Source organism: Oncorhynchus clarkii, chromosome 3 (assembly GCF_045791955.1).
Source record: "Oncorhynchus clarkii lewisi isolate Uvic-CL-2024 chromosome 3, UVic_Ocla_1.0, whole genome shotgun sequence".
NCBI classification, from domain to species: Eukaryota; Metazoa; Chordata; class Actinopteri; order Salmoniformes; family Salmonidae; genus Oncorhynchus; species Oncorhynchus clarkii.
In genome coordinates, this window is record NC_092149.1 from 26,506,838 (window position 1) to 26,519,762 (window position 12,925).

At 42.2% G+C, this 12,925-nt stretch overlaps 1 protein-coding gene across 1 annotated transcript; it reads right to left on the reverse strand.

The window, feature by feature from the left end:
• Positions 1–4,851: 4,851 nt before the first annotated feature.
• LOC139392002 (protein DEK-like) lies at positions 4,852–11,817 on the reverse strand. The gene is made up of 12 exons (XM_071139635.1): positions 11,606–11,817; positions 10,643–10,806; positions 10,349–10,447; positions 9,981–10,090; positions 9,762–9,856; positions 7,641–7,761; positions 7,150–7,434; positions 6,768–6,962; positions 6,451–6,562; positions 6,203–6,345; positions 6,043–6,111; positions 4,852–5,873 (listed from the first exon to the last, which is right to left on the reverse strand). The coding sequence occupies exons 2-12, from the start codon at positions 10,776–10,778 to the stop codon at positions 5,862–5,864; spliced, it is 1,377 nt and encodes a 458-aa protein (XP_070995736.1). The 5' UTR covers positions 10,779–10,806; positions 11,606–11,817; the 3' UTR covers positions 4,852–5,861.
• Positions 11,818–12,925: the final 1,108 nt, after the last annotated feature.

A 12,925-nucleotide genomic window follows, 5' to 3' on the forward strand; every position in this document is an offset into this window, starting at 1 on the left:
GTCCTCTTTAAGAGACAACCCTTTAAAAGATCCAATGCAGCCGTTTTTATCTCAACATCAAATAATATCTGGTAACAATTAAGTACATTACTGTGATTTTGACTATTATAATTGAAAACAAAGCAACTTCTCAAACAATAATTTTGCTAAGACTACCTGGGAGTGGTCTAAGTGAGGAGGGGAAACTGAAAATAAGTGGTTATTGGCAGAGAATTTACCACCTGGTGATGTCACCAGGCAGGCCAAAACTCCATCCCACCAAAAATGCCTGATATTTCAGGCAGTCTTTCCAAGCAGCTCTTAAACTAAAAGGGCATTATCACCATTTTCCAACCTCAGTGTAGAAATATATATAAAAACATTGGAAATTCATGTTTAGACTGCACTGGGTCTTTAACTCTCCTTTTAATGGACCGGGAGAACTGGTTTGGGTTGTCACCATATTGCTTTCCCTTCACCAGTTCTTATAGGCCAGAGGTCAGAGAGGATGAGGAGAGGAAACCATGTAGAGCATGGAACTTGAGACATGGATTTCTCAGCAGCTTCTTACACATACAGTTGAAAATGTAATGTACATTCACCTTAGCCAAATACATTTAAACTCAGTTTTTCACAATTCCTGTCAGAATAATACCAGAGTGATTCATTTCAGCTTTTATTTATTTCATCACATTCCCAGTGGGTCAGACGTTTACATACACTCAATCAGTATTTGGTAGCATTGCCTTTTTAAATTGTTTAACTTGGGTCAAACGTTTCAGGTTGCCTTCCACAAGCTTTCCACAATAAGTTGGGTGAATTTTGGCCCATTCCTCCTGACAGAGTTGGTGTAACTGTCAGGTTTGCAGGCCTCCTTGCTCGCACACACTTTTTCAGTTCTGCCAACATATTTTCTATGGGATTGAAGTCAGGGCTTTGTGATGGCCACTCCAATACCTTGACTTTGTTGTCCTTAAGCCATTTTGCCACAACTTTGGAAGTATGCTTGGGGTCAATGTCCATTTGGAAGGTTTGAGGGATTTTCAGACATGACAGCAAGGTGCATACAATACTGTTTAGCTCACCTGCTAAACCCACATGAGATGCATTGGCAATGGCAAGTGCTTCCTTCCCTGCGTTAAACCTGTCATAAGGAACAGAGAATAAACACCTTGAGTTAGCTCCCATTTTAGCATCCATCCAGTCTTCAGTTGTCTGATCTCTCCTAGCTCCACTGACCTGATGACAGGCAGGAGAGGACCGAAGGTTTCCTCTCTGGTACACAGCATGTCTGTGGTGACATCAGCCAGCAGAGTGGGCTGATGGAACGAGCCATCCAGACGCTTCCCCCCCCTTAGCACCTTGGCCCCCCGCGACACTGCATCCATTACCTGGTGCTCCACCTGGGAGAGACATAGGATACCATAAGGTTATGTAACATATCGGAATATAAACATCATCTTGCAGATAATACAGTTATAGTATAGTTATAATACAAACACCCTCTTGACAGTAGGAACCAGGTTACTTTCTCAGAGGCACGGACGTTGATGAGGGGTCCCTGGGTGGTGTTTGGGTCAGAGCCGTGGCCCAGACGGAGCTCTGCGTCCATGGCTTTCCCCAACTTCTCTATGAAGTGATCGTGGATCCTACTCTGGACCAGGAAGCGGTTGGAGCAGACACATGTCTACGGGGGTCAAAGGGCACATTGAGGGACATGGAGGTTAGAGCACGACTTAAGACACCCCATTTTAGAATGACAGGCAACATTTCGATATGGTGTACTTCACAGTTTGAACAGCACAGTAGACACAAAATTATTTGTTTTGAGATAACTCCTATTCCAGTATTCTTTGTATTGACTGCAAGTGCTACAATACGTTACAATGCAAATACAGTATCTAAGATACTAGGCTAGTTATAGTTATGAAATAAGCAAATGTATCGATAAAGTTTGTTACAACGTTACATCGTCTGTCTTTCCCATCGCCATTGATGTTTAGCTGGCCAATTCGCGCGCTTGGATATCTTCTCTTGCGTCCAATAACAGCCAGCAAACTATAACCAGCTTCCCTGAAATGTAGGCATGTGTGCATTGCATCATTAGTAGTCTTACATCTGTCAAAGTTCGGTCCTTTCAGTCTCAAGTCGACTTTAAAGGCGAAGCTGACTAATCTATAAATCACAATTGCATCAGCTACCCAATGGGCTTGTTCGACATTTCAGCAGACTGACGACTAATGATCTACAAATCACCTTGCATCATAAATAATGACTCGTTATTAATAATCAGACAGCCACAATTTACCAATGATACATTTAAGAAATAAGGCCCGATCAATATACCACGGCTAAGGGCTGTTCTTATGCATGACGCAACAGCGCCTGGATACAGCCATTAACCGTGGTATATTGGCCATATCACAAATCCCAGAGGAGCCTTATTGCTATTATAAACTGGTTACCAACGTAATTAGAGCAGTAAAAATACATGTTTTGTCATAGCTGTGGTATACAGTCTTTTATAAACTGGGTGATTTGAGCCCTGAATTCTGATTGGCTGTACGACCGTATACCACGGGTATGACAAAACATTTATTTTTAATGCTCTAATTATGTTAATAACCCGTTTATAATAGCAATAAGGCTTCTCAGGGGTTTGTGATATGGCCAATAAGAACAGCCCTTAGCTGTGGTATTTTGACCTATACCACACCTCCTCGGCCTTATTGCTTAAATATGTCAGCCAATCAGGATTCTGGGCTCGAACCACCCCGTTTATAATTAAGCAATAAGGCCAGAGGGGGTGTGGTAAATGGCCAATATACCTGAGAGCTGTTATTAAGCGGACACAACGTGGAGTGCCACTGCTCAAAAGAATAAAGGGAACACTAAAATAACACATCCTAGATCTGAATGAATGAAATATTCTTATTAAATACTTTTGTCTTTACATAGTTGAATGTGCTGACAACAAAATCACACAAAAATTATCAATGGAAATCAAATTTATCAACCCATGGAGGTCTGGATTTGGAGTCACACTCAAAATTAAAGTGGAAAACCACACTACAGGCTGATCCAACTTTGATGTAATGTCCTTAAAACAAGTCAAAACGAGGCTCAGTAGTGTGTGTGGCCTCCACGTGCCTGTATGACCTCCCTACAACGCCTGGGCATGCTCCTGATGAGGTGGCGGATGGTCTCCTGATGGATCTCCTCCCAGACCTGGACTAAAGCATCCGCCAACTCCTGGATAGTCTGTGGTGCAACGTGGCGTTGGTGGATGGAGCGAGACATGATGTCCCAGATGTGCTCAATTGGATTCAGGTCTGGGGAACGGGCGGGCCAGTCCATAGCATCAATGCCTTCCTCTTGCAGGAACTGCTCACACATTCCAGCCACATGAGGTCTAGCATTGTCTTGCATTAGGAGGAACCCAGGGCCAACCGCACCAGCATATGGTCTCACAAGGGGTCTGAGGATCTCATCTCGGTACCTAATGGCAGTCAGGCTACCTCTGGCGAGCACATGGAGGGCTGTGCGGCCCCCCAAAGAAATGCCACCCCACACCATGACTGACCCACCGCCAAACCGGTCATGCTGGAGGATGTTGCAGGCAGCAGAACGTTCTCCATGGCGTCTCCAGACTGTCACGTCTGTCACGTGCTCAGTGTGAACCTGCTTTCATCTGTGAAGAGCACAGGGCGCCAGTGGCGAATTTGCCAATCTTGGTGTTCTCTGGCAAATGCCAAACGTCCTGCACGGTGTTGGGCTGTAAGCACAACCCCCACCTGTGGACATCGGGCCCTCATTCCACCCTCATGGAGTCTGTTTCTGACCGTTTGAGCAGACACACGCACATTTGTGGCCTGCTGGAGGTCATTTTGCAGGGCCCTGGCAGTGCTCCTCCTTGCACAAAGGCGGAGGTAGCGGTCCTGCTGCTGGGTTGTTGCCCTCCTACGGCCTCCTCCACGTCTCCTGATGTACTGGCCTGTCTCCTGGTAGCACCTCCATGCTCTGGCCACTACGCTGACAGACACAGCAAACGTTCTTGCCACATCTCGCATTGATGTACCATGAGCTGCACTACCTGAGCCACTTGTGTGGGTTGTAGACTCCATCTCATGCTACCACTAGAGTGAAAGCACCGCCAGCATTCAAAAGTGACCAAAACATCAGCCAGGAAGCATAGGAACTGAGAAGTGGTCTGTGGTCCCCACCTGCAGAACCACTCCTTTATTGGGGGTGTCTTGCTAAATGCCTATAATTTCCACCTGTTGTCTATTCCATTTGCACAACAGCATGTGCAATTTGTCAATCAGTGTTGCTTCCTAAGTGGACAGTTTGATTTCACAGAAGTGTGATTGACTTGGAGTTACATTGTGTTGTTTAAGTGTTCCCTTTATTTTTTTTGAGCAGTGTATATTGGCAATATTCCACAAACCACGAGGTGCCTTATTGCTATTATCAACTGATTACCAACATAATTAGAGCAGTAAAAAAAGTCATACCCCTGGTATTCAGTCTGATATAACACAACTGTCAGCCAATCAGCATTTAGGGTTTGAACCACCCAGTTTATAATACTGTTTTGATGCTCTTGAATGCAGCCAAAATTATTTAGTCCCTGCTATCTGGGATCCTTGGGACATCCCTAAACCCCATTGAAGTTTAAATGTAAAATGGTTAAGGTAGGAACATCCCAAGGATTCCAGATCGTACTGACCAATATTGTTTGTAGCTTAGTCAGGCAGTCACAATTTACATGACATCAAGGTTTTGATGCGCCGTAACAGGGCCAATATCTTAACTGTTTACCACCTTAGTAACGAGTGTCTTTGCTTTAGTAAAACACTAGATAGACAAGGGTTCATTCAAAAATCTGATTTAATTTATATGCATAACATTGGAAGACAATTTCATTCAATGACACTTACTTTGTCAAAGGTATATTGACTAAAAAAATCCAACTCTTCATTGAGCAAAGTAACAACTACATAGATCATCCTGTACTGCATACAGAGACAAAATAAGGACTAAAACAGGAGCTCATCAAAAGTAAATGATTCACAAATGTACACATTTACATATAAAAACATGAAGTCTTATAAATGCAATCAAGGATTATGTTTGAAGACTTGACCGTGACAATACTTTTCAAAACTCAATTGAACAGCTTGCCATGCAAATCCATCATTAGTCCAAAATGTTTTGCAACAGAAACCGTTTACTAAAAACAGAAAGTTTATTGTTCAAATTCCTGTAGGTCCCTCCCCGTTTGGTTCTAGTGAATACACCCCAGCATACATACATACATACATACATACATACGACTGCCTTGTTGCGATAAAGCTGTTATATGTGCATCAAAACCACAGAGGGAAAGATTTGAAATCCTCCACAGAAGACAAAGGCAGTGGATAGCTACGGTGAGGGGCCTTATTCTATTTTGACTGGTCAAGTCAAGAAATACATTTAAAATCAACCATGTGTGAATTCATGCATTGCCTGAGGACATGTTTCCATTTACAGTGACCAACCTTGAATCTCTAAACACGGTTCGTTTAGCCTAAATACCCTTTGCTTGGGATCAGTAGAAAAACTGTAAAGTGTATTAACAAAGCACAGATTATTAACAAGCAATGACTCAAAATGCATAAGCCTTAAGTAGCATGTTAAATATGACCTAAGAGAAGTGTGCAGTCAAGTTGGAAGTGACATAATACAGAAACAAAAACATTTGGATTCAAATAAAAACAAACACATGAAGTAAAACTCTGGTTTGAGCAGTTCTAAGGTAGGCACATTCTTTTGATTATCCTTTTCCAGCACTGGACCGTTCACACAGTTATTTGTCACAAGGACCGTTTTCATGTCCTTTAGGAAATCAGCTGCAAAAAAAAAAAAAAAAAACAGACGGTTATACAAAGAAAAGTCTGACAACATAAAACAATTGAAAAGCATTCACACACAATTTTTTGTGGGGAATGACTTAGATTTTAGTAGTCTAGAAGCACAGTGCTGCTATTCCAGAACACCAAGGGAGGACAGGTAACTCACCGTTTTTACTGTCTGCTTGACATAGTCCTTTCTGCTGGTCAGGTCATAGTCTGGGTATGTGTCATACACCTGGGGCAGAGAAGTTGTTGCCTTAGACTTTTACAGGTAAGCCAACCATCATTGTGATATCAAATCAGAGATGTTTGAGAAGCAAACATACCTTCTGGCAGATCTTCTTCATGGTCATCTCCTCCAGGTTGGCGTCTTTCAGCAGCCTCTTCACCGTCTCCTTCAGCTGCTCATCTGTCGGAGGCTTCTTGATCATCTTGATCAACGGCTCATCGTCGTCCGAGCTGTCGAGTGCTGTTATTTAGGAAAACAAGCAGAGAAAAACATAACAATATGCATTAGGCTACAGGTTGCCAATGACGTATGAAACGTGTTATAAAAGTAAATCTACATTCTTACCATTGCCCTTGCTGGCAGTCTTTTTCTGTTTGTTACTGCTGCTGTCTGCTTTCTTGGTCTTAGCTGCTGGCTTGGCCGGTGCTGCCCTCTTAGCTGCCGGTTTCCTTTTTGGCTGAGGACAAATCAATCCATTAGTTCATTCCATTAGTTCAAGATAAAAAGACAAATGGGTAAAAACCCTATCCAGATATTATAGACATGATCTGTTACATACAAATATGGACAAACCCAAACTGTTGACTTTTGTATTCACAAGAATTGCTGTGAGTTTAGCAAATCCAGAATCTGGGACAGATTGACAGAAGAGTCTCTCTCACCTTCTCAACTTCACTCTCGCCATCTTTCTCATCCTCATCCTCCTTGTCTGAATCATCCTTGTCTGAATCAGACTCAGACAGGTCGGAGTCTTCCACTTTTGTTCTCTTTTTGGCAGGAGCTGCCTTCTTTGCTGGTTGCGTACGCTTCCTGGAAGGTGTTCTCTTACCCTTGGTTGGTGGATTTGACTTGGGATCCTGATTGGTAGGAGAGAAGGGACTTCTGTGTTTAATCTTTGAGTGACAGAACAGGCTGACTGTTCCCTTTTACAGTTCTAGAATATTTATATAGTGGCACTAGTATCGTCCAAGACCAAATAAGGGAAATATCAATTTCCAATGAACAATAACTATCAGTTTACATTACAACATTTCAGTTGCTCACCTCATCGTCTTCAGAATCATCGGTATCTTCATCGGTCGTCACCTTTTCCCTCTTTCCCGATTTCCCGCTCTTCTTTTCAGCGTCCGACTCGTCTTGTTCGACTGTGACTCCTTGCTCGTCATCCTCATCACTGCTAGAATCAGTGACGATAGCTTTGGACTTGCTCTCTAATTTGACCTTCCGGGGGCTGCTGGATGTACTCCTGGCCTTAGCCTTGGTCTTGCTCTTAGAGTCTTTGGTTGAGATATTCTTCTTCGACTTCTTCTTTCTCTTTGAGATCACAGGCTGCAGGGGAAGGATAGAATTATAGGTTGGGCCTATACCTTTTTCAAGACCTCATTGGTGAACACAGTTCAGTTTTCTATTCTATTTGACAAGACCACAAACTCAAGAAATGTGTACCTAGCTAAAGAACAAAGACCAGTCACTCACATGAAAACGACTGTTAAGGACAGTTTATTTGAAAAATAAAGAGAAGACCTGTAACTCACCTTTCCTGATATTCTGGGACTAATGAGGAAAGTCATGATCCTATCGATGAGGACTGACTGGTTTCCACCCTTCTCCAGGTCCAACACTTTACAGATGGTCCTCAACCTTACACATGTTATCCTGAATCAGTGCACACAATTACTAGTCATTCATTTGCTTGTTTATAGTAACAGAGTAAGTTTGATCCACAATCACAACAATATTTCTGATCATGTTTAAACATGTTTCTTCGTTAAAGCTGTTAGAAGCACCTTATGTGGAACAATCTTAAAAATGTTCTTAAAATTGGATGTGTTGGTGCCTCTAGGGATATTCAGAAAGCTGATTGGAGGACCTTTTAACTGATGAATGTGTTCATTTCTTATGACCGTGTTTTTCTTTTTGGTTGCATTTTGCATTATATTTTGATGGGTGTGTCTGTCTTCTGTAATTTGTGTAATTCAGGGCTCATCTGTAAGAGGCCTTGATCTTAGTATGACTCCGATAAAATAAGGTGAAAAATATACAGTACCAGTCAAAAGTTTGGACACACCTACTCATTCAAGGGTTTTTCTTTATTTGTACTATTTTCTACATTGTAGAATAATAGTGAAGACATCAAAACTATGAAATAACACATATGGAATCATGTAGTAACCAAAAAAAAAAAAAAAGTGTTAAAGATAAAAATGTTTTAAATTTGAGATTCTTCAAAGTAGCCACCCTTTGCCTTGACAGTTTTGCACACTCTTGGCATTCTCTCAACCAGCTTCACCTGGAATGCTTTTCCAACAGTCCTGAAGGAGATCCCACATATGCTAAGCACTTGTTGGCTGCTTTTTCTTCACTCTGTGGTTCAACTCATCCCAATTGGGTTGAGGTCAAGTGATTGTGGAGGTTAGGTCATCTGATGCAGCACCCCATCACTCTCCTTATTGGTCAAATAGCCCTTACACAGCCTAGAGGTCATTGTCCTGTTGAAAAACAAATGATAGTGGGACTAAGCCCAAACCAGATTGGATGGTGTATCGCTGCAGAACGCTGTGGTAGCTATGCTGGTTAAGTGTGCCTTGAATTCTAAATAAAATCACAGACAGTGTCACCAGCAGAGCACCCCCACACCACCTCCATGCTTCACAGTGGGAACCACACCATAAAGAGATTATCCATTCACCTACTCTGCATCTCACAAAGACACGGTGGTGTTGACTCATCAGACCAAAGGACAGATTTCCACTGGTCTAATGTCCATTGCTCATGTTTCTTGGCCCAAGCAAGTCTATTCTTATTGGTGTCCTTTAGTAGTGGTTTCTTTGCAGCAATTGGGACCATGAAAGCCTGATTTACACAGTCTGAACAGTTGATGTTGAGGTGTGTCTGTTACTTGAATTCTGAATCATTTATTTGGGCTGCAATTTCTGAGGTGTAGCTAACTAACAAACTTATCCTCTACAACAGAGCTAACTCTGGATCTTCCTTTCCTGTTGCGGTCCTCTTGGGAGCCAGTTTCATGATAGTGCTTGATGGGTTTTGCGACTGCACTTGAAGAAACCTTCAAACTCTTAAAAGTAATGATGGACTGTCGTTTCTCTTTGCTTATTTGAGCTGTTCTTGCCATAATATGGACTTGGTCTTTTACCAAATAGGGCTATCTTCTGTATACCACCCCTACCTTGTCACAACACAACAGATTGGCTCAAATGCAGGAAGGAAATACATTTCACACATTTCCTTTTAACAAGGCACACCTGTTAATTGAAATGCATTCCGGGTGACTATCTCATGAAGCTGGTTGAGAGAATGCCAAGCGTGTGCAAAGCTTTCATCAAGGCAAAGGGTGGCTACTTTAAAGAATGTCAAATATATTTTGATTTGTTTAACACTTTTTTGGTTACTACATTGTAAAATGACATGGAATAATGTAGAAAATAGTACAAATAAAGAAAAACCCTTGAATGATTAGGTGTGTCCAAACTCTTGACTGGTACTGTATGTATGTATGTATGTATGTATGTATGTATGTACTGTATGTATGTATATTACTGTATGTATGTCTGTCTGTGTGTATGCATGCATGTATGCACACACGCTACTACTGTTGTTTCATAAGTCCTAATTGAGCAACCCCCTCTCCTTCTTACCTCATCATCCTCTCCTTCTTCTTTATATAGGGATCACTGTCAACCTCGAACGGGAAGCCATTGAACAGCCGCATGTTTTTCCTCATTGTGGCAATCTGAGGAGGGAACCATCAACAATGACAACCGACTAAGAACAACAACTCTAGAGTTGTTTTACCCACACAGGGGTGTCCATTGTGACATTACTCAGCCTTTTAAAAAGGTGTAAGATACACTTACCTTACCTGGCATATCAAAGAGAATTGTATGAAGCGGTTTCAGATCTGGAACCTTCAGCTTTCCAAGGTGGTGGTTCACTCTCGCAATGTCTCCTAATTTATCTCCGCCACCTGACGGGGAGTGGAAATTAGGTGTGTACTGTTAAATAATGAGCTGACTACAGAGGGCAACATGGTGGTGGGAGCATGATATGGGATCCCAGCGGGGCTGGTACATGATACAGTTGCATCCCAATACATAGACTACGAGACTGATGAGAACTTTTTTACAGGCTTCATTCTGTCTCATGTCGACAAAACTTTGGAAACGTTCTCTGCGCTCATCTATAGCCTTTGGTGATAGACATGTCCGAGGATGCTCCATCTTACCATTTTCAACTTTCAGCACCTTCGCAGGTTTCGCAACCTGGAAATCAAGTCTTTGCACCGTCTTTTTCTCCCTCTTCCCTTCAACTATTTGAGATAGAGCTGCAAGAAGAACATAACAGGTCAAATAGAATTCAGTGCTGCTGGCTTCATCAACTGTAGCAAACCAGGCCTCTGTGCATGCAATAACTAACAAGTTGGACCCATGCAACGCTGAGGAAGGTAAAGGAGGGATGATACCTAGCGTGTAGGCCTATAGAGCAAAACGGGTTCATAAACATCATTGACTTATCATACTTATGTCTCTACTCATTTCATTCCGTGGTTTCGGGGCCTTATATGGTGAGTCAGCCAGGTCTTCAACCTTTTGTTCTTTCTCCATCTCATCCGACAGGGGACAAACCTCCATCTTTTCATCCATTGTTTCAGTCATGTCAGTGCACTTTGTAACATCTGCTGCCCTGTTTTGGGAAGAAAGTAGTTCCACCATCAGTTTAGCCAGATATCCCTGGAGAAGCACCTGACTATAGTCCCTACTTTTTATGCGAATAATATTAAACTACAACATTAAGCTAACGTTAGCTAGTCAACAACTTTCCATCGCACTTAATGTCATGTCCGAGAACATTGTTAGCTAGATAGTTTTTGTTCAATTGCATTTTTTGTGCTTACTAACCACTTATCTGGAATTAGCCATCTAACGTTACCTAGTTAGTTAAATTCACAATCAAATCACAATTTACCCACCACCAGATAGTTGTCATTATTAGTATACATAGCTAGCCAGCTACAACAGTACATTCAATCTTATGGAGTTAAATTGTTTGCGGTGTGGCGCCCGGAGACATGATTTGGCGCGCAGGTTTGTTATGAACACAACATAGAGCTAACGTTAGCCAGCTAGTCAACTAATACGCCATGTCCCAAAGTTCACCACCACGCAGACTGAAAACTATCTCGATATTTGCTAACCTGTTGAATTGACAATGGTGTTTAAGTAGAAACCGATCTACGGGATAGCTAACTAGTCAATACATTCCCGCTGATGCTGCCTGACTTGGCTAGCTAACGTTACCGCGGTTAGCTCAGTCTTCTTGTCAACGTTGCATCCAGTCAGGCAGATCTTTTTAGCTACTGAATGCACCTAAAAGCCGAACATTTATTTGTTTCATCGCTATAATTATACTTAATATGACCATTCTGGCTCATTCGAAATCTATAGCAAGCTATTGCAGTGTGTCAATAAATTCAATACTTTACCTTGTCACCAAAACAGAATTGGATTAGGTTCCAAATGGCGGGGTTGTTGCAGTGTGGGCGTCAATGGGCAATCATTTAGATGACGTACAACACAACATTAGACATTAGTCAATCATGACTAACTAAACCACACAATATTAGAAATTAGCCAATTAGGACTAATCTAACATCCAACGTCGTATTTCCCTGGTTTTATTGGTCGATTGGATAATACACTCAATGAGGGGATTCGATTATCTGTCCCGAGTTACCCCGGTGAGAGGAGTTTAAAGCCATTGACCGGTGCAACGCGGCTCAGGTTAATATAACTCCCTCAAGAGTTAACATTTTGGCGTGTCAATTAATCAGTAGAAACCGATCCACGGGATGTGCTGTACAGTACTTTCTGTTGCTACCACCTCGTTGTGCAGGAAAACAGCGGGGGCAAGGGACTCACCTGGTAAAGGTAGGCCTAAAACTAATGAGGCGACTGTTGCATTTGGGCTATTTCACAATATTAGTGCTTTTTCAGAATGGGATTTTTTTCATTCTATCCCACACTAGGCTGAGTGTATTATGGAAAGGCAGGGTTGCTTTCTGGGCTTAAAATATAGGTTTATTTATGTGACTGGAAATCAAATATTTAACCTTTAAAAAAAAAAAATCTGCGTTTTTGATGCACGGTACACTCTTTATGATTTGTATGCTACATTCTTTACAGTTAGCAAAAAGCAGGTGTACCACATGGTACCATCAAAATACATCTCTGACCAGGAGTAAAAAGACAATCTCCATCAAAGTTGACAGGCTCCACTCAGACAACCACTCTGCCAATGCTATAGATGCCAAGTTTTCATCTGTCACCACATCATTACCTACACTACACCTGTCAGACCTACTTAGATTTTTGCCAGCTATGCCACTCCCTACTGTTGAACCATGGGAAATGCACAGGAGACTACTCTCCGTTCCAACCAGAAAAGCCCCTTCATCAGTGGCAGATTCACTGCTGAAGAGTAATCCTCTGAGCATTGACCAACCTTGCTCACGCCCCTTCTGGTAAAGGTGTGTGAAGGTTGTTGTTGTTGAATGGGCAACAACAGTTGGCTGCCTCAAGGGACATTCAACCACCTGTACAGAACAACAGCAAACACCAGAGGCACCTCCAGCACATTGGTCCTGATGGACTACAGCACAGCCTTTGATCTTGTGGATCACACCATTACAATGAAACACCTTTTGCAATTATCTGTCCGACCAGAGACCATGCCATGAATTTGAAACTTCCATTCCGGCATGTAGCCAGGTTACAAGATCCCATGAGACTCTATCCCAGGCCTC